This window comes from Calonectris borealis, chromosome Z, assembly GCF_964195595.1.
Source record: "Calonectris borealis chromosome Z, bCalBor7.hap1.2, whole genome shotgun sequence".
Taxonomy (NCBI): Eukaryota; Metazoa; Chordata; class Aves; order Procellariiformes; family Procellariidae; genus Calonectris; species Calonectris borealis.
In genome coordinates, this window is record NC_134352.1 from 61,638,479 (window position 1) to 61,660,295 (window position 21,817).

The following is a 21,817-nucleotide window of genomic DNA, read 5'->3' on the forward strand; positions in this document are numbered from 1 at the left end:
TGAGGTAATGTCTCCATGTGGAACTTCACTGCTGGACATCACAGCATGGACCTCACAGTGCTATCAGAAGTAGTTCCAACGCTCTACTGATTTCATTGCCAAGCGTAGCATTATCTGCAGTTGAGTGCTTTCAGCTTCTAAAGAAGTCACAGATCAGAATAACATGTATTGAAACTTGCAGGGGGAAATCAAAGATTTTTATTTGAGCAAAAAGAATAGGCAGAATCAGTTGTTGTGTGCCATTTTGCAGCACTTGTTGGGCAGAAAAGAACATAGCCATTTTGATTGATATTTATGTTAGAGGTACTTACTGTAGCTGCTTTTATCACTGCTAAATAACGCAGAGCCTTTCTAAGCTTAATAGTAATTACCTGAAAATCAAGACTCTTGTGACTTTGATTCAAACATAAACAAGCTTTGTATCTTGAGTGACCATTCTAGTGATATTGCAAAACATTGTTAATGAACACTATTTATAGTGCCTGATGTGGGTAGTTGTACTTTACAAAACTGGGAGGAAAATAGGGTTCTTGCTGTGAAGAGTTTGCAGTTTAAGTTAAGCATGTAGAACAAAGATACAGATGAGATGCAAAAGCAGACTCTAGATGGTGAGAATGAGCGCAGTGATGACTGAATGCTAAGTGGAGAAAAGAATGAGGTTTTGAGGCTGCATTTGGAAAGTACATACTATGTGGTAAATCTCTTTCTCAAAGTCTGTCTTTCTCAATTAAGAAACGTTTATTGTTGAACTGAGATGAGAGTCTACTTAATGCTTTTCAGATTGTGTTCCTGACAATGCTTGTTTCAGCAAAGTATCTTAAAACAGAACTGTAAGCAAGTGTTCTGTTTTGGATTGGGTTGGTGAGGTTTTGGTGTTTTTTTTTTCTTTTTCTTCTTCTGTTTTTTTTTTACCTTGTCAGTTCTGTAGTCGAACACAAAAAGCAAGCTGTGCATTAAGTGGTGTGTATCACAGTCTTGTTACATATTTAGAAATTACAGTCCTTGCTCATTATTAGGTTTTTGGCAACTGAAGAGTCCCTTAGGAGAATGCCTCCTTTCTAGCAGCAGATATAATGATTAAGAAAACAATAGGAAGTGATTCTGTATCATTAGTTTTTATTTTTTGGAGGAGGTCATTTCATCATCTGGGTATTTGAAAATCTCTTCTGTTAAGAAGATAACGCAGTGAAAGGGAATCAATTACTCTATGTAGAATAAGACTATATGTAATATAAATACAAACTTCTGTGACTATAGTCTCTATTCAATTTGTTTTTCAGAAATTCGTTCCCTGTTTTTGCAGTTGATGCTTTCATTTTTTACTGATGTTGTCAAATAATTGTACCTTCTAAACCTTTATTTAGAAACTTTTGCTGAAGGCTTGTTAGAAACCTTAATTCAGTCGTGATTCTGAATAACTGAGCCAGCATTTTTTAAATTTATGGTTTTACAGAGGTTGATGTTCTTTCACTGTACTACCATGAGTATGAACCCTTTATTCTCATACTTTTTTAATATAAACCTATTTGCATTTGTTAAGCAGTCATTTCCTGATGTTCCTTTGTGTTGATGACAGTAAGTTAGTTATTCAAAAATAAGATTTTAATAGCTGTCTCATTATTTTCTTATTTCTTGAAAGCTAGTTATGGATTTTTCATGCAGGATATCGGTATTGTTATCCCAGTCTACCCCCTGCTGGCTGCATGGTAGTATTAATTGGGTTATCATATGGAACAAGCAGCTGTTTTATTAGGGAGCTAGATTTATAGCAAAGAGTGAAGGTAAAAAAGATGATGTAGAAGGCGTCTAGAAAAATAGCTTTGGAAAAATAGAGGTGTGAAGAAATTGAATTATTTTACATCCAGGAACAATATTCCTTGTCATGAGCAGACTGGGAGAAGCAACTGGTTGGTGAAGCTGTTTGGGTTATGTTCATAATGTCTGCTTTGACCTAGGAAGCTTCCTCACATGCTGTTGTGTCCATTTAGTAGGACACCTTTACTACTTTGCAAACCCACAGTTTAAAGCATAGTCCATGCCAAAACAGGTGTTACGTAGATGCAGTGACAGCTGGCATTGGGTTACTTGGTATTTTTTTGCTTTCTTCTTCTTCTTCCTCTTCTTCTTCCTCTTCTTCTTCCTCTTCTTCCTCTTCTTCCTCCTCCTCCTCCTCCTCCTCCTCCTCCTCCTACTACTACAACATAAGGGCATAACTACACAGAACGTTTATAGTAAAATACAGTTTCTGCACATACTGAGCTTCCTAAATGAGAAGCTAACCTTTTAATTGGGATGCTTTTCAATCTGAAAGCAAGGCTCACTGGAACTAGTTAAATATAATACTAATGCAGATCTCTTTTACATATATTTCATGTTACTAGTCTTCATCATGGTACCTTATCCAGTGACGAGGCTTGAAATGGTTCCTCAGCTCTCCCTTTTTGTCTCTAATAGAAGTACAATCTATTGACTGTTACTGTGAAATCAGTCAGGTGATTAAAAGAGAAATGAACATTACTTCTTGATGCTCTCTCAATTCCAAAAAGGGAAATGAACATTACTTCTTGATGCTATCTCAATTCCATACAGTTGGTCAACGTCTTTCTTGAAGTGTGGCTCTCACTGGACATAATGCTCCTGCTTTCCCAGTGCTGAGAAGGAAGGACTACTTCACACGTACAGCAGGATGTATTCCTGCTCATACATCCAATTACGATGTTTTTTTTTTTTTGCCAGAGTTTGTTGGTTTATGTTCAATTTGTCATCTGCCGTAATCATCCAGATAATTTTCTTTAATGCTGCCACCTGGCTGGTTTTTTTTCTTCATCCTTTGTTTGCAGTCACTTAATCTTGTCTACAAGCAGAACCCTGCACTTGTCCCTATGAAATTGCAACCTTTTTTTTTTCCCAGACCATTTCTGTAATTAGTTAGGATGATTCAGATTTCTAATCCTATGCTGCAACATGTTTTCAGCCCCTCGTAGTCTTTTTTATTATTTCAAGTCATAGAGATCTAATTACATTAAAGAGGCTTGTTTATTAGTATAAAGTCAGCACCAGATATGTTTTGGTCTGGTTTATCCTCTTTACATGCTTAAAATATCTTTCATTATTGCTATTGCTCTTAATCAGAAAGATTTAAATGCTGATGGCTAAAGAGAAAATGTTTCATAAAAGTGTGCCCCCAAGTATTTATGAGACATGCCAAAAAACTCAACACAAACCTAACATACATTTTCTCATTATTTTATGATACTTTTTTATATCTCGTAACATACATTCCTCGTTACCTTAGAAGACTTGTAACTGAACTTAACACATAATTAGAGAATAAACCACAAAGGTAAATCAGTAGTAGTATTACAAAAGTATTTCAGATTCTTTAATAATATTCTGAAGCTATTGCTGGGTCTTTGAAATACAGAAATGAGGTAGTTTGTACTTTTGCAGCTACAAATTAAATGGATTAATTTTTCCAGCTGTATTAATTAATCTCTTTTCATCAGGGGAAAAAACTCCACAAACAAACAAACATAAAACCCAGCAGTGTTTAGCTATATATATATACACTTCTAATGAAGCTGGGACAGTATTTCCCCAGAAACTTACGCTCTTGTCAGAGTGCTACCTGTACATGGTAGCAACTTTGATGGCCTTACTGTTTAGAAACATTCAAGACAGCATGGTATTTCTGGCTACCTTTTTATGTGATCACAGTATGTCTATAGTCAGCTTGTAGGAGAGTGTAGCTTTTTCTGCACTTCCAAGTGTCCAAAATTGTGGGCTTTTTATCCCTCTCTTCCTTGTTTTTGTGTCTTTCTGCCGCTACTGTAGTATCTTGCTTGATGGCTGATAATTCCATCAGCTGCCGCAAGCAATGCTTTCAGTGGCAAAGCTCCTGTGTGGCTCCACCCAGTAAGGCGAGGTGACTGATGCCTGGGAAGCCCATTGCTTCGGTGGTCTTCTGGCTGCAGTCAGACTCTAAACTGCTTCCTCAGACTGCCCCCTCTTACACAGAGAGATCTGTATATGAGATCTGTTTCTAACTACACATCTGACTTTGTTCTAGTTCTGTGTGGTGCTTGTACTGGGTGTAATTTCATTGCCCATACTGTCTGATTTCCTGGCCCTCAGTATTGTCCTATAAACTTGTCTGTCTTGTCACTACTCAAAATTCCTGGATGTGCCTTTTCTTTGTAACTGATACTTAATTAAGTTCTTTTTATACTATCTGCCTGAAGTTTCAGTGTCATCCTCTTTCTTGTCATCTATTGTAACGTGGCCTGTTTCTTTTTTTAACCTGTTCTTATTTGCAGGCAATGTAATAAATGCTTGCTTTTAAACCAGATGTTACAGATGTGAACTTGGTATAATAAGTGAACCTGCTTATGCATGCATAAAATTGTAACAACTTTATTAATGTTTGTGCTTGCAGATTGTACATACAAAAGATGAACTGATACTTGTAAATGGGAAGATGCCTCATTGCGTAAACAGAAATATGTGGTATATTTGAGAGTTAGTTATTATCCATGTATACAAATACATGGAGTTACACTAGGGTTTTATAAAGTATTTGACAAATCGGTGTTTGTTGCCACTTTTGTATTGGTATTGTAGAACAGACTTTTCAAGCAGCTGTTACTTGTGTATATTCTTTTGGCAGTTAAAAGTGATAGGTTTGGGTTTGTCTGTCTTGATTTTGTCTCCATTTTATGGTTTTATTGTAAGTTAAATTAGCTTGTTTGAGATAGGCTTTGTAATTTTTATTTTTCTAATTCTTAGTGCTATTTGTTAAATACGACATTATACCCTGTAAATCGATATTTGAAATTCATATTTTATAGATAACATTTTATGTCTCTACAGGAGATCTGTATTGCAAAGCATAATGAAAAGATCCAGCAGCGTCACCAGAGTGAGGAGGAATACAAAATGCACCATACTGTTCAGCTAGTAAGTTTGAGTTTTCTGGTGTTGAGTTTAGCCTTTAGTTAATAGCTTGCATTCCTCGTTATACATTAATTAGGAGAGTGTTTAGAGTGATAGCTGTTCTAAAAAGATCGTGTATATCCCTGACCTTTGCACCATGGATTTCTGTATCGTATTATATTGGTAAGGGGGAGTATATAGCTGTGTTAGGATGACGTTGAACCCAAGCAAATAAAACAGTTCTTTAATGCTAGGTTCACAGTCTTAAGTGATCACTGCTAAGGTTAGGCTGCATGCAGTTTGTTATTACATGCACATAGATGATTCCAGATATCTCTTGAGTACAGTGTCGGATATGCTGAAATGAGTAAGGAAAACATACACATTCATTCCTGAATCTTAGTAAGCTTGTTCGTTATTTTTCTTCTTTCTACAAAAGAAATCACTTGAATTGTGTTGTATGAAGATGTAGCTCCAGCTGTATGCTCCACGATTCTCTGCACAGTCTTATCACAGAGAATAGGCTAGCTAGTCTGACTCCAGTGCTGAAAATAATAGACTGTATGTTAAAGAATATTCAAATTCTGGGCTAGGTCTTGGGAGCTGATATAGTATCAATATTTAATAAAGAGCACTGACAAAGATGCATTGAAATCCAAGTCTCTTTAATTCAGGCTTCAATTAGATTAGTGAAAGTGATTCTATTTCATCCTTACACATTTTTAACATTGATACATTTGTCCAGGAAGTCAGCTGCATAATTTATTTTATGAAAAGGCTACTTGTGAAAGACAGTACATATTGGCATACTCTTTCAGGAACTTAGAAAAATATTTTTTTTTTCAGTTCTTACAGTAAGGCAAAGGAATTTGCTATGTGGATTGTAGTCCATTTATCACTCTTAAAAATAAGACTTGACAAAGCTGAACGGCTTTCTTGTCTCTCAAACGCTACAGGGCTTTTTCGTTATTTATTTCATGGAGTTGCCCACTTGCATTACATAAAGAACCTTATGCTAATTTTTTTTGTCTTTCTTCTGTTATTAATGTGACTGAAAATTTCTACTATTATTGTAAAATAGGTTTTCAGCCACTGGTTTTCATGAAGGATTTTGAAGAGATAACCTCAAGGGTGTCCAAACCTGAAACCAAATAAGAAATGCAATTTCACTATTCTTATTTCAAAACAAAACAGAACAAAACAAAAAAACGCAAAACAAAACAAAACAAACCCTTGAGTTTGAGACCGCTTCAGGAAAAGTTTGACCTGATTGCATATGTAGCATGTAGGTGTGGTGGTAGAACTCTCCTTCCTTCTTGCTATAATCTTTTCTTTATGCTTTTGTTTTAACTTCTTTGCCCCATTGCTCTGTTATTTTCTTTTCACCACATGCTTCTATTCCTCTTCACCTTTTCCTGTTTCCTATCCTTAGTATTTTTCAGACATGTTCTCCTCTTCCTCTCCCTAATGCATCTATACTTACTTCCTTCCAAATCACAGAAGCTGGCTTTTTATGAAGGACACCAGGCCACTAGCTGACTTCTGAAAATGGCAGGCAGGCAAACACTGCATTTGTGTTGACTGAATGACAATAAAAGTTCACAAAAGTGATGGGAATTTTTGATTGTGATGATGAAGATGGGCTTTTAAAAGTAGTAATTAATGCTGTGAGTCTTAAGAATTAAAGCTGTGTTTCTGCTTAGAGTTTTTTCTTTATAGTCACCTGTTCTATCACTTTTCCTGCTAACTTCTGGAGTTGCATACAGTGGCTTTTGCCATCTGATAACTAGCATCCACTTCCAGTAAATTTGACTGAAGAGTAGTGTTTTGTTTTAAAGATGTAGTAACTTTGCTGAACTTTTGTGAAAATGGATGACTAGTTAAAGGAGGTGGATCCAAATATGTGTTTTCACTGAGGTAAGATCCCCAAACAAGGGAAAATACAACTGTCTTAGCTGCAAGAAAGAGCTTCAAATCTTTATTGAAGTAAGATTACAGAAAATCAAGGTGGATTAAATAATGACATCTTAAGTTAATTAAATACAAAAATTTTCATTTACTGTTGTAAATTATAATGAAAATGTTTACTTAATTTGCTTAGTATTGGATTCAAAACTTTGTGGCACTGAGTTCTGTGATTTTTTGCGCTGTGAAAATACTAGTATGACTTGTTTTAAATTGCAACCTTGCAATTTGGACTTCATTTTGTTCTTGGAATGAGAGAAAATGGATACTGGCTTGCTGTCTGGCTAATTTATACCATTTTTAATTTAAGGGAGCTTTTTCCAGTATAATAATTCTGTCACGTCTCTAGTTATTTCTCATCTTTCAAGGTAACAAGTCTTCAAGTGTTCCAATTCCGGATTGAAATCTTTCTTTACTGAGGTTTGCGTTTCTTCGAGATTATAAAACGTGAAAGGCATAATATTTTTTAAGCGGAAGACAAAGGCCAAGTCTTGAAGTTCAGAAATGTGTTTATTTGAGAAGCAGATTGTTAGGTAATTCCTAACAATTAGTAGAAGAGTTATTTTAATTCAGTTTTTTAAATTATGCTAAACATAGCATTGGATGTAATATTTACATGTTTTCCATATATTTTCTCAGAAGCGAGATCAATTACAAGATGAAGAGGAAAGAAAGAGTTCCTGGGTTAGTCAGGAACGACAGAAAACACTGGACAGACTTCGCACATTTAAACAGGTAACAGAAGAAGAGTTGTTCTTTTCCACCAGTTTCTTTTGCAAAAGAAATTTTCACTCATTCCAGGACTATACTATGCTATTAGCTATTCTCTTTCATTGTATAGTTAACTGTTCTGTGGAAAATTTACAACAAAATATTGTATTGGTGGTAACAAATTCCTCTGGCCTTAACGTTCCCAGTGCTGTAATAAGCTTCTGTTCACTCTTACGTCTACACCTTGTGACAAGACGCTTAGCAAACATTCCTAAAAGACGTATAATCTAAATGGTATTTCCCACGAAGAGCATTACCATCTGACATACCCCCACTACCACTGATTGCTAGAATACTTGCCAATACCTGCCCCTTCCTATTACAATTTAAGTATCAGAAAATGGATAGAAGATGGAATGAAGGGGAGAGAATAAGAAAAGGGGTGAAAGTGCAAGAAAACAGAGACTGTATTAATTAGTGAAGACTTTTTCTGGTTTTGCTGAATACATTAAAAAATACAGGTATGAGAAGTTTCTTTACTGGAAAGCTGTCTTGCTCAGCAGTACACTCTTCATACCCTCATTGTTTGCAAGGATTTGAATTGCATAGCTTCTGTAAATTACAGCAAACTTACTTACTTTAACTAGCAACTGTTCATAATGATTTTATGTATAAGCGTGTTTATATTGTTACAATCTCTATTGCTTTAGGCCTACCACAATTGTGTAAAATGTATTAGGCCTGTCTTTCAGAAGCAGTTTAAATTTTTGTGTAAAAATAGCTATGGATAAAACTATATGGAAGGACGGATACTGAGGCAGCAAATTTAAAAACTGAATTAAAAATACTTTGGAAAGTCTTGAAATGTTTCATGTTTTCAAGAGGTACATTTTTAAGCAGTATGATTCACATCTAAGGCCAGTCACATCTAGGTCAGAGAGGACTTTAGAGGGAGCCATTGACCAGTTTTAGAATAGGAAAGCAAGAGGGAATTTCAAATTTTTGTTTTCAGAAAAAACAGTTTTGAATGTACAATCTGGTTCTTAGTGAAATCCTAATTCTAACCCATGTATATCCCTGACTAGACCAATCACATGTAAATTGTGGCTTAGCCAAGAATAAAAATTAAGAAAACGGATCATTTTTGCATAAAGATGAGAATATATTTGCTTTGTTTTTACATTCAGAGCAAAATGAATAAAAATAGCAAATGAATTCTAATTGTCAGAAAGGCAAACCCTAACGATAGGTACTTAGTATATAGAATAGTGCATTTCATGTACTGATCTAATTGTCAATGACTTATTCACTTCAGCGGTACCCTGGGCAAGTAATATTTAAATCAACCAGACTACGGCTGGCTCATGCAAGAAGAAAATGTGCAGCCAGCTCAGTGTCCTGCGTCGATCAGCCTCAATCTTTGCCAGCAACCATACAAATCCAAGAGAAAAGTGAAGAGGTGGAATTGGAAAATGCAGTTCAGCCTTTGCAAGTGCAGGAATCCACAAGCTTAGAACGTCAAGATATCTCGTTACCTCCCAGTGGTGTTACCTCTGAACTGCCTCTCGTTAGTACTTCTCCACTCACCAGTAATGAGCTTCTACCAGAGACTGTTACTGTAGTACCGCTTCCACCCCCTTTGCCTCCACCACCTCCACCTCCGCCTCCACCGTTGCCCTCCAAGGAAGATGCCACGAAATCCTTAGAGAAAAGCGACAGCTTTGTTAAACGTCAGAGTGAGGAGAAAGGAGTCCAACACTCTTCTGGTGTCCCACCAGCACATCTGTTTGACAGCAGTCAGCTAGTCAGTGCCAAGAAGAAGCTTAAGAAGACCGGTGATCTAGAGGGTTTACAGAGGAGGAGAGGTAGTGTTTTCATTTCTGTGTATTTAATTGTAAGGCACATCAGTTCCTCTTTTGAATTGCTCGTAGAAAAGTGTATGCTGTGATTCATTTATAATTAATGGGAAAGTTGTTAAATCCTTTTCAGTTGACAAATGTCAGCAACTCAGGCAAATGTTAGGACCTTTATGACAGTGTGCGGTATAGTTGTTCAGCTAGACTGAAAACACTTGTGAAACTGATTCTACGGTATACCACGTTAGACAAGCTAGAAAATAGAGCTAAACATTGCCTAAAAGAATCTTTTCCTATCTAGTTTACAGCCAGCACTGCAATTATTATATGCTTCACCTCAGGGTGCGGTGTTTTTTTAATAACAGAATTTTACATAATTTGTGACCTAGTAAAATGAATACTTGTCTTGGGACATAGGAAACCTTGAGAATGCTATCTTCAAGGTTTCTTCAAATTTTCTTACAAAAATCCACAAACCCTCAAGCACCCTTGAGAGCTGAGTAAGAATATATATGTTAACTACAATTGGAAATTAAATCTTGCAAAGCACATTAATAAATAGTTAAAAGCTCAAAAACTTCTTTGGAAACTGAGGAGAATGAATGGAGCACAGGGCTGAGCTGGGAGATCTGTTACAACTTGTTGATTCTGTGCTACTTGTTTTTAACTGTTTATCCTATATATAAAATGGGGAGAATGGCAGCCATGTTTAAACAAAATAATCCTGGTGTTTTGGTGAAACATGCTATATTGGAGCTAAGTTTTTATTTGAAAATCAGAGATGGGATTTTCAAAAGCGCTCAGATGAACTATTTTACTGGATGTCACTGAGACATCCCCCCTCGAATGGGCCCTGATTCACGCTGCTGTGATACGGCTGTAATAACATTTTATTAAAAATTCTATCTGGCTCTGTCAATTACAACTACATCCCTCCATTAACATTTTCCCTCATCCGGATAAAATCAAAATTAGAACTGTCTTCATCAATCAGAAAGAAACAAGAGTGTTTCCTTTGGAATTATCCTTAAATGACTGAAAACCCTTGAAGCAACTGCATAGTTACAGAATTCTTAAGCTCTTATGAGTCTTACAGGTCGCGAGTACAGTGTCTTAAGTTCATTATCAATTTTGATGCAGCTGTGCTCCATTTTTCTTTTTCTGTAGTCTTACTGTTTATTTTTCCGATACCCATTTTATCTTGCAATTTTTTATGAAGCATGTCTTGGGTGTGCAATTTAATATACATCATAAAATGACAAATATAAAATCAAATTATATCTTCCCTCTTAAGAGTATTGTTAATGTCTGCAGCAGCACTCTGCACATACAGACCTGCTGCTCTGTATTCCATGAGGTGTTCCAAGTCTCTATGTGGCTTCAGAAATTTGTCTCTGTATGACAGACAAATGTTTTACAATCCTTCCTTCCTCCTTCAAATGTGCAGTCCTGTATTATTCTTTTATTTCTCTTTTCCTCGTGTCTATTCTAACTGTCTGGGCCATCAGTCTGATGGACAAAGCCCGTTCATAAATGCAAAACAGGTTTTAAAAATGTATTCTACAATATACAAAAAAGAACTGGAGATGGATATTCATCTATTGATTGATATGTGCTGCACGTTTTATGTACTAGTGTATGCAAGCTATTTCAAACTGTTGTACTTTATTACAATGCATTCTCTGGGATAGAGATCTTACCTACTTGTAGCTCGTCAAAGAGCCAAAGCCTGATTTTTATTTCTGCAGAGAACTAGTTTTGAATTGGTGATAAAGAAAGGATTTGTCATAAAGTCTTAACTCTTACTTCCCTGTTTTCATTAATTATAAAGGAAGGGAGTTTATATAGGCATGCTGTGACTAGGTGCTAATACATACATGAATCCAGAGAAGCAGGAAAATGCTTGCTGTTGCAGTTCACTATACTGCTGCTTCCCTCACTCGCATGTAGTAATAGTCATACAGTAGGTAAAATCAGTCACAAAAAGCAAGTGCTGAGAATGGACTGCACAGTCCAATACTTAAGACACGTGCTCATTACCTGAGTTTCAAAGTCAAGAAACATAATGTAATAAACACCTTCATTGTGTTGGATTCGTTGCAGCTATTTTGATTTTCCTGACTGCAAACAGGAAAGCCATCTTGTTCAGAAGGTTTTACTATCTGCCTGATAGGAGGTTAAGCGGTTTCAGAAATTATAATTGCCTGTATAAACCAGTTTTGACCTGGTAATAGGGACGATAAATTTGGAGGCGAAAACAATAGTGGAGCTACCATTATACTTATGGTATGGGATTATCACATTGATAGTATGTGGCTACTTTTTGGTCTGTAGGAAATATAAATGAAGACTGATAAAATTTAGTAAAAATAATACTGAAGGTCTTTTGGTTTACTGCAGTGAGTTCCCCGATGGATGAAGTGCTGGCTTCCTTAAAACGTGGCAGCTTTCACTTAAGAAAAGTTGAGCAGAGAAGTCTCCCTCCTTTTCCTGATGAAGATGATAGCAATAACATCTTGGCACAGATCAGGAAAGGGGTGAAACTGAAGAAAGTGCAGAAAGATGTTTTGAGAGAATCCTTTACGATTCTGCCTGATACTGACCCTCTGACAAGGAGCATCCATGAAGCATTGCGACGAATTAAAGAAGCATCACCTGAATCAGAGGATGAAGAGGAGAGTTTGCCTTGCACAGACTGGGAAAATTAACCTGTAATTAACTACATTTTAAAAAAAATATTTCTTCAACACTTTTTGTATAACAATAGTGGCTAAGCCTCAGGTTGTGCATTCTAGGAGACTTAGTATGAATGTGACTAAACTGTCTGACGTCCAATGTGCTACAAACATGCACATATGAATTTAGTATCACTGACTTTTCAAAGAATTTAAGGTTTATAGCAAGGAAAACTTTTTTTAGGCAACATCTTAGCCTTTTATTGTTTGAATACTTTTGCTGAATATTGACAGGACTGCTCCTATAAAAAGCTCTATTTTACTTAGTAAATTTGAAGGGACTGTTTGCAGCTTACCAAAAAGCTTTAAAAAAGCTTTTAAGTAACAAAGCAGCACAATCACTCTTGGACACACCTTGTACTTATTTTCTAATTACTTCTGGCCTTGTAAAAATTTAGCATGTTTATCACTTCAGACTGAATAGCTCCAAGTGAAGGACAATCAGATTTGACTGCTGAACACATTGAAATCTCATTGGTTACCCTGTGTGACTGACTCTTTGATAGCTTGGCTTCAATCTGTAAACTCTCTGACTTAATTGAATTTCCAGACTATAAACAGTAAATACACAAATATAATTTATACTTCTGCTACTCATACGAATCCTATGAACTTGCATTATACTAAGCTACAGTGCCTGAAAGTAGAGATACAGACTTCAGCAGATGAAGTTAATGATTTCAGAACAAACCAGAAATTGTCAAGAGATTAGTTTTCAAAATCAGTAGCACAAAGAGGTTCTTGATTACAACAGCAGCATACAGCACTATTCTTCTGTGGTGGTTCTTTTCTGCTCCTGGCATGTGGATAAACTTAAGTCTCAATGAAAGCTCCCACTAACTTAAAATGTGGAGAAAAGAGAGGTACGACAATCTGTAAAGAATTTAAAAATCTGTTTAGAAATCAAAGGCTATTTCAAGAGTATGGAAGATAAGTATTAATAATCCTTGCAACACAGCTAGCAGTAGGAAAAAGATAACCTTTTTGGATGTCTACAATCAGGCATTTCTACCCTGGTTAGTTATTACCATAGCTGGAGCGTGACTATTGATAAAGTGCTACAGCTGTTTAAAAAATGATGGTGACTTAGCACATCATCTGCTGAATGTTGTTGTGATTATGAAATACTATATCTCAAACTGTTCCATTGCCGTGCTCTTTGCAAATAATAATGTTTAAAATTTTTACAAAGGAAAATAAATGTTGACTTTATTTCCTCATGAACTAGCCATTGGCCACAGTAATGATTTAATACTGTTTAATGATGGCATGCTCCTTCTATTCCGTACCAAATGTACTGCTAGTTTGGGAGTTGAAAATTCAGGAGTGGAGGTGTACTTAACTTTTCTTAAACTCAAAGTGAAAATAATTTTGCTCGGATGTAACTTTTTGCTGTTACTTGCATACTGAAAACTCCCACTACCACAGGCCTTCAGAAATCAAGTAACAGCTGTAAGAAAAGACTGCCTTGGAATTGACTTGGCTTTCTCAGTGCAATTACTCTCTTTTCATTTCCTAGATAACTGAGCAAATTTAAACTTTGTGATTTGACTTTATGATTTTAGTAAATCTAACTTATTCTTTGGGATCTTGTTTGCATTTTTTAGCAGGAATAATTTTTAATACTATGGGTCATTTAAAAAAAAAAAAAAGGGAAGGAATTTATCCAAGAGTGACTTTGAATTTTTTTAATCTAGTTGTTGTACTTCCTAAATATTTTCCATTGGAAGTGTATCCTCTTAGAAGTCTTACGTGTACATTGCCATACAATATAAGTAGACGTTTTCCTCTGCTATCTTTTGCAGCCCTGTAGAAGCAGTTTAGAGTGCAGGTTGAAAATCACTGCCTTGCAGTACGTGTAGCGCACTGGTTGTTGTCTCCTTTTTACCAGTCTACAGTTACGGTATCTTCCCCTTTCAAGGATGAACTCCTGTCAAATGCTGAGGTCCCATGAAATCACTTGGACCTAAAGCAGGATGCAGTGTCAGAATTCTGAGTGTGTGCTCCTTGGAGTTCTTCACATATCTGGGACCCGCTTCCTCTTACCAATATCGTATTTTATTATGAAAACAATCCTGTTTTCATGAGATGAGACTATTTAGATGAGACAAAATAGCTAACAGCTCAGAAAGGAAAAACAGGCCCCTGCTATGGAAGCACATGAAATAATCTGGGAGAACAGAGGTTGAGACAAAGCCCTCGTGAAATTCAGCTGAATAAATACTTTTCATATAGATGAGTGTGCTTGCTTGTGCTTGCTTGAACATATAGACTGGTTACCCAGATTTTGTTACACAAGAGTAAAATCTAAATAGCAGAATAGTATTTTTTACTATGAGGGTATCCATTTAATACCATGCTTTGAGATTCACCTACTGATTTTTAACTGTAAGCTCTGCACATACAAAAAACAGTTGCATAGACATTTTAGGTTGAAAACAGTTACACAAAAGTATATTGGCACATATGTTACGAACTATACTTAATACACGTACATCCTTGTAGACTAAATGTAATGCAGTTATTTGCCTTAGGAGTGAAGGCTAAATCTGATATAACGATGTATGTTTATCAAGTGCCAAAAAGTGTCTTCATGTATGTGCAAGGAGATTAACAATGCCCACTGAAGTGGTTTCATTAATTATTGAAGTTTGAAGACAAACTAATAGTAACTAATTCCTGCAGGAGATCTAGTCATCTCTTGTATTACCTGCTTTATGAGTTAACTTCTACCTAAAGTTACGACTAACTTTTTAAGAGCAGTTTGTTCCTTATGGACACTCTAAACCACGTACAAAAACGTTGAGGCATTGTGTGTACTGGAAGTAGAGCTGAATAAGCAGTATAAAGATGCAGTAGCTTCTGTATGAAAAATCAGATTACTGGTTATCAAAAGTATCATAAGCCTCTGTGTGTGTGTGTGTACATAATGGTACACATAAATCACTATAGTATATTAAGAGTACTATAAGTAATGCGAAACCTGGGTTCCTGGGAGTGACGGACAAAGTAATGAATAAGAAGCGAGCTTTTCTCTCCATAGTCTTCTAATCAAGTATTTTGGGCCTCTTCAGATTGTGATCTGTGTTCACTAAGAATAATACCAGAGGGCAAAAAAAGACCTGGTCATACTCTGTGTGTTCTGGCTCCAGAGTTAGTGTGTCGTTACCCTGGGAGCAAAGAGAATCAAGGCTTTTGAAGACGCTGCTCAGTATTGCATGTTGGACTTGCCTAATACGTTGATCAGAGAGTATTTGTACCGCCGTTTAGCTTTTCAGATGTTCCTTTCTTTTTTTTCCCCAAACAGGTGATTCACAGCCACTGATGTGAGAAAAGAAACTCCACCTGAAGATTACTTTTCCTCTTCATTTCTGAAAATTCAGAGCCAGCAGTTATGACCATCAATTCCACAGGAGGCTTTCTTTGGCAAAGAAATAGTCTTTCTTTGGCAAATGATTCAGTATGTGGAAAAAATGGCCTGAAATGTTAATTTTTGGGTCACTTCTTTTCTTTAATTTGTTCCAAAAATACTTATTTGGGCAGAAAGCTAAGTTGTTTAGATGTGCATTTTATATAATCAAGAATGCCCGATTCTTAAGCACTTTCTATATTTGCGTTAGTAATGTGTGGCCAGTTAAGTGAGGGGAGCATTTTGAGTTGGGAGAATACTTGCTTTTAGAGTAACTTGGGGATTTGTCTGAGACATCAAACCAGCTATAAAACCTCCCCTTCACTGCACTGAACATATCATCCGCTTGAAAATCCAATTAAATAGCTCCTTGCAGAGAAGCTTGCTATGTAGCAGTGTGATATTCCAGAAAGAGCAGAATTCCTAGTTGCACTACAGTAGCTGAAATTCAGTAACGTGCAACTAAGACTTTTTTTCTTCTTAGTTTGAAGAAGTGTATGTCAGTATGAGAAGTACAAGTGACCACAGCACAATGAGAAATAAGAGCTGAATTCAGTACATATTAAGAATGTATTTGTTTCCAACATGGTACATTTAGCAAGACATACTACAGCACCATTTTAGAAGGTCATTTGTAGTCTTACACCTTTTTAAAGTACACATTTTCCATGCTTTTTAAAAATAATATTTAGCTATGCTGAACCAAGTTAGTTACACTTTTATCCATTTGTTATAAGAAGCAATATTTTGTAATTTCATACTTTAAATTATTTTTCTCTTTTGATTTAAAATGGCTTCAGATTACTTTAAGCAGCCTTCTTTAAAAAAGATGAAAGCACTTAAAAATACTGATAATTCAGTTGTGAAAATCACGCTTCTCTTGCTGGTTTTTATTATTCCCTTTAGTGGCTGCAAAAAATGTTTGTTTTTCATACCCAAAAGCCTACTGGCTGGGAAAAAAGTTCCCTTTTGATCCTGACTATTTTTTTTAAAAGGAGAGTTACAACTTCCACTGCGATGAATACTTGGAAGTAATCCTAAGCTTCATCACTAATGGCTGCAGGTGGCTACTCTTGCGGTACCACAGTGCTAAGAGGTATGTCAGTACAGAGATACAAGTAGCCTTGTACCATCTGGAAACTCCATGTGATATTAAAGTCAACCTGTTAAAATTCTAAGAAAACTGAATTTTACCTAGCATTTTATTTTTATAGCATGACATACACTGTGTTTGAGAAATACACAGCCCCTGTCCTTTGCATGGAGTGTTCCATTCACTGTTCCTCTTGTGACAGACAAACTGCTATGTGGATTTGGGTTTTTTTAAGTGGAGTTATGCATTGCTGCTGTCGTGTAATGGAACACATACTGTGTTAACATTTATAACAGGAGATTTCACGTCTTGCCACTTACTGATCTAAAGAGGAACAGGAGAACTTACCTTAGCAATAGGCTCTGTAACCTAAGGGAACCCGAGCTGTTGGACCCTTCAGTTGTTTTGCTGTGGCTGTCCTGAAATTAAAGCTCTGTCAAACATCTTGAAAGGATGTCACTTTACCCTTGCTATCGACAGGCATTTTCTTAACCTTCTTGCCTTATTTATAAAGTTAGTGAACATTCATTTTCAAAGCACCTGTGAGCAGTGTTACCGTAGAGTTGTATCAATTTGGCTGTATTAGTCGTCAGGTCTGTATTCTGTCCTGAGATCAGCTCTATGAAACACTTGACACTGGCTTTCCAAGGACCTAAAAATACAAGATGTTTTTTTCTTAAACCAATTCTTTGAGCCCTGAGTTACATGGTGTGGTTGTAAGCTGTCTAATACTGTGTTCATGCAGCAATAACAGCAATTTCAAAGTTCATCATAATCATTTGACATTGCCTGTACTGTAAGCTGTGGTGTATTTTTGCTCTACATTTGTCTGTACTTTCAGTCACACCACATGTTAAAACAGAAGTAATCAAATTTTTGGCTGTAGCACAAAGCAGAACTATGATGTAGAATGGTAATTCAGACTATACAGTTCATCTGAAACTTAGTGCTAAATTAATAGAGGTGATTGACCAACTTTTATGTCCATTTTTTCCTATTTTCCAGCCTGCAGTTTTATTCCTTAGAGTATGCATATGGGACACTAGCAAAATTCCAAGCTGAGGAAAAATAGTGGAATTTTAAAGTATAGGTGCAGTGGTCCCCTTGCACAACATTTGTGTCTGCAGTTCACACTGTGTTGTGATTTATCTAAATAGCTCCATGCTGTACTGTACTACAGTTTTCAGGTTTGTTTGCCACATGATCTGTCATCTTTGCCTTGAAAAATGTATGCATGACTGAGAAAAATTACTGTCCTTAATCTGTTTTGTATTTGGCTGAAATCTTAGATTCCTGTAATAGCTTAGTTTATAGAAATAGAGTTCTCATACGAACATGTATTTTATGCGCATACAAAAAGTAGTGTTATGCTGAGCATAGCAGTTTGTATCAGTTCAAAACTGCCATCTTCAATGTGGACAGTAAATGGGTTTTTTTCAACATACTGCTAAAAAAAAAAAATTCCTGGATTTTAATCCACCATGAGTCACTAGATGTCACAATTTCACATAATTCTCCACTTTGATATAAAAATTGTGCATATGTAGTGTACAGGCTAATGCATAAAACTTCCCATCTTCTGTAGTGTGAAATTCTGCAGTGGGACAGCTACAGCAGCAAATGGGGAAAGTTTTAAGTACATTCACAAGAAACTTACGGAAATCATGACAGTCCTGCATTGAGATCCGTTCCTCCAGAGCTCAGAAAAGCTCTAATAATTGTGTTGGTCCTTGAGAAATCTTAGCAAGCATCACTACAGAAAAAACACTTAAACATATGCAGGGAAAGAGAGCCTCCATAAAAATACCTTTCTACCTATTATTGGTATTTTTCATTTGTGGCTGGACTTCATTGTTGTGGCTGCGTTGTTCTGTTGCTAGTCATTATCTTAAGCAGTTTGTCAGCTTTCAGGCTTTTTCCATTTTTAGAAACTTCTTTCTTTGTTCAAATTAAAACTGTTTTAGTATAATGTAACTGATCCAGTGAGGTAAAGAGTTGAATGCATAATGTTTATTGTACAAATGCGTATGTGAGGACTGAAAAATCTTTTATGAGTGGGAACAAGAAACAAAATACTCAATTTCTACTAACATAGCCAAAATGTAAGGTAAGCGGCAGTAGTCTTTTGATCAGAAATGGAATTTGCATCAAAATGAGTTTCATGCTCTCATTCACAGAGGTTCCAGATCCTTTACAAATGACCAATAGTCTTACTTTATTCACTTTACTGTATTTTCATGTGTTAGTTAAGTTACCTGTCTAGGGTAGATGAAGGCTTTTTTATTTTACTTAAACATCACTTTTAAGGTTTTTTAAAAAAAATCTGACAGTCTGCATCCTACACCAGACACCTGTAAAATAAATCAGTATGATTATATATTGTGTTCTTTTGTGGCTGCATCAGGGATAGAACTCAACATACTTCACTACATTATTTGTAAAGAATCATTTTGAATATAAGCACTATATTCTGTAATGTTTAATATTAAAGTAATAACAGTGCATTATTGAAGATGCAACTTACTGAGGAGGCAGAAACTTTTATTGGTTAGTTACCCTTACTCCATTTGTTGCACTGAATTTCAAGAGTGTAATTTGTAAATCAAGTTTGCTCACATGTGTAACCAGATTTTATTTTCATTGTAATGCTTATGCAATTAAATTACCTAGATATATTTCTGGTAATGATTCCATAAGCATGGACAATATGTTCTTATGTTTAGCACTACAGAATTAAGAACAAGCGAAGCTTCTTGCAAAGAAAAGGAGTAAATAAGCACCTTATTGGGAGAGCGCGTTGCATGATTTCAGTGCTACTGGAGCTGACAGACAGTAGGTCATCCTAAACTTGACTGCAAATTGCTCTTTGGTGTAATAAGCACATTGACATACTGCTATCAATGCTGTAAAAAGTACAGCAATGGCTATTTTTAACCTATAAATATACTGTAACTTAAATTTTTCCTACAAAATGAGTTTATATTTAATTGCTGCCTAATACATAAATACTTAAAATTAGAATTTCTAGGAGGGTCAAGGGTGGGTGGGCATGCCAGTATATTTTTGGGAGGGACTGTTGTATATACAGTTCTTCGCACTTCCCGTTCAGTTTGGTTATTAATCCAAAACTTCCAGCTCTGACTATGGTGAATCTGCAACCTGACATTTACGTGTTTTTATTGTGATTCAGGTCTTCTATATTCTGTGGCCCAAAGCTTCAGAATTTGACAGAAAAGGTCGTCTTTCCATTCTCAAATGTGAATGCTCTGATGTACCTCTAATATGGAAAATGACCATGCAAGGAATTTTACTCTGCTGAGTTTCTAATATTAATGTAGAGTATTATTTAAAGCTGATCTCTAAGGCTATTAACCCGTAGTGTGTCCATTTGGAACAAGTAGAAAGGATGATGGCCATTTTGGTGAGTATAGTCCAAACTCTGCAGAGATTTTGTTCCAGAGACTGTCACCTATGCGGTAATTAGTTTGCCGTAGACTGGCTTGATACACATATCCCAGTGTATTACTATGGTTCCTACATGTTTTTAGTTTCATCTTAAATATATACAAATACATCATCATAAGATGAAAGCTTAATACATACAGATGGCTGCAGGTTGTCTTGCGTGAATGAAGCCAGTGAAGTTTAATGAAACTAACTTCTTTGTTAAGCGTGTTGAATAAATAAGAAATAATCAAAAGAAAACCAATTTGCCATTCGGTAGCTTTGTGCAATATTATACGTAGACTCAAACACTACTAGCACATTGTGCTTGGCTTTAAGAAGGTTCTTTAACTCCATTATATTCAAAAGGACATATTAAATGTATATTTTATTGTAAACGACACTGCAAATTTACTATGCCTAAAAATGCTCAATGTTACAAAGTATTAAGCAACAAGTATGTTTAAAAAAAAAGGTAAAAAACTAAACAAACATTTCTAGCAATACCTAAAAAAAAGTTTTAACTGTCTGCTTTTTGCTCTTTTTTCTTTAGTGCAGCTTTCCTGCAACGCAAGTTTATTGCTGTGTATTTCATGTTTTTTATTATCATGACTCAGAAATTTAAACCTGTACACAAAGTACTGCACTCACCTTCTTGTACATGCGATGTAACATCATACTCACAGTTTTGGTGCTTTAAAATGATTCCTTTTTTCTTTATTAAAAGATATTTATTTGACCACTGTCTGGTTTTAAATTTGAGTATGTATGAACATCTGTATTGGAAATAGTGTGGCCAGCAGGAGTAAGGAGGTGATTGTCCCCCTGTACTCGGCACTGGTGAGGCCGCACCTCGAATCCTGTGTTCAGTTTTGGGCCCCTCACGACAAGAAGGACATGGAGGTGCTGGAGCGTGTCCAGAGGAGGGCAACGAAGCTGGTGAAGGGCCTGGAGCACAAGTCTTATGAGGAGCAGCCGAGGGAACTGGGACTGTTTAGTCTGGAGAAGAGGAGGCTGAGGGGAGACCTCATCGCGCTCTACAACTACCTGAAAGGAGGTTGTAGCGAGGTGGGTGTTGGTCTCTTCTGCCAAGTAACTGGCGATAGGACGAGAGGAAATGGCCTCAAGTTGCGCCAAGGGAGGTTTAGATTGGACGTTAGGAGAAATTTCTTTACTGAAAGAGTGATCAGGCCTTGGAACAGGCTGCCCAGGGAAGTGGTGGAGTCACCATCCCTGGAGGTATTTAAAAGACGTGTAGATGAGGCCCTTAGGGACATGGTGTAGTGGGCATGGTGGTGTTGAGTTGACGGTTGGACTTGATGGAGGTCTTTTCCAACCTTAATGATTCTATAAAAAAATATTTTTGCTATAGCTTGGTTCCCACAAAAAAAAAAATCATACCTAGTTCATTAACTCCTCAAGCTGCCTGTCATTGCTTAATGGCAGATGGTTGTGCCTAAGCTATGTTGCAGCAGGGAATAATGATATTTAGGTAACATCTTTGTAAACTAAGTCACATAAACAATTTAGGTATTATAGAAGAATCTTGCTCTTAAATAATGCAGGATAGTTGTGCTTCAATACGAATCACACACACTTTCCATCTCTTAATCAAAAGCAAAAACACTCTATGAAAAAGGGTAAAAATTTAAACCCAGAAATACTAAGAGCT

The 21,817-nt window shown here is 36.3% G+C and overlaps 1 protein-coding gene across 5 annotated transcripts in view; it reads left to right on the forward strand.

The window, feature by feature from the left end:
• Positions 1-20,884, forward strand: part of JMY (junction mediating and regulatory protein, p53 cofactor) — a 73,257-nt gene extending 52,373 nt beyond the window's left edge. Inside the window, exons 7-12 of one of the 5 annotated variants that reach the window (XR_012670977.1) lie at positions 4,870-4,956; positions 7,537-7,632; positions 8,924-9,473; positions 11,865-12,175; positions 15,507-19,533; positions 19,892-20,884. Coding sequence is in view for 1 of the 5 variants with exons in the window: in XM_075137336.1 (XP_074993437.1) it covers positions 4,870-4,956; positions 7,537-7,632; positions 8,924-9,473; positions 11,865-12,172 (1,041 nt within the window). In the remaining 4 variants the exon portion in view is untranslated. Of the gene's footprint in view, positions 1-4,869; positions 4,957-7,536; positions 7,633-8,923; positions 9,474-11,864; positions 13,063-15,506 lie in introns of all 5 variants that reach the window. The other 4 variants (XR_012670978.1, XR_012670975.1, XR_012670976.1 and 1 more) reach the window with 4 other exon arrangements.
• Positions 20,885-21,817: the final 933 nt, after the last annotated feature.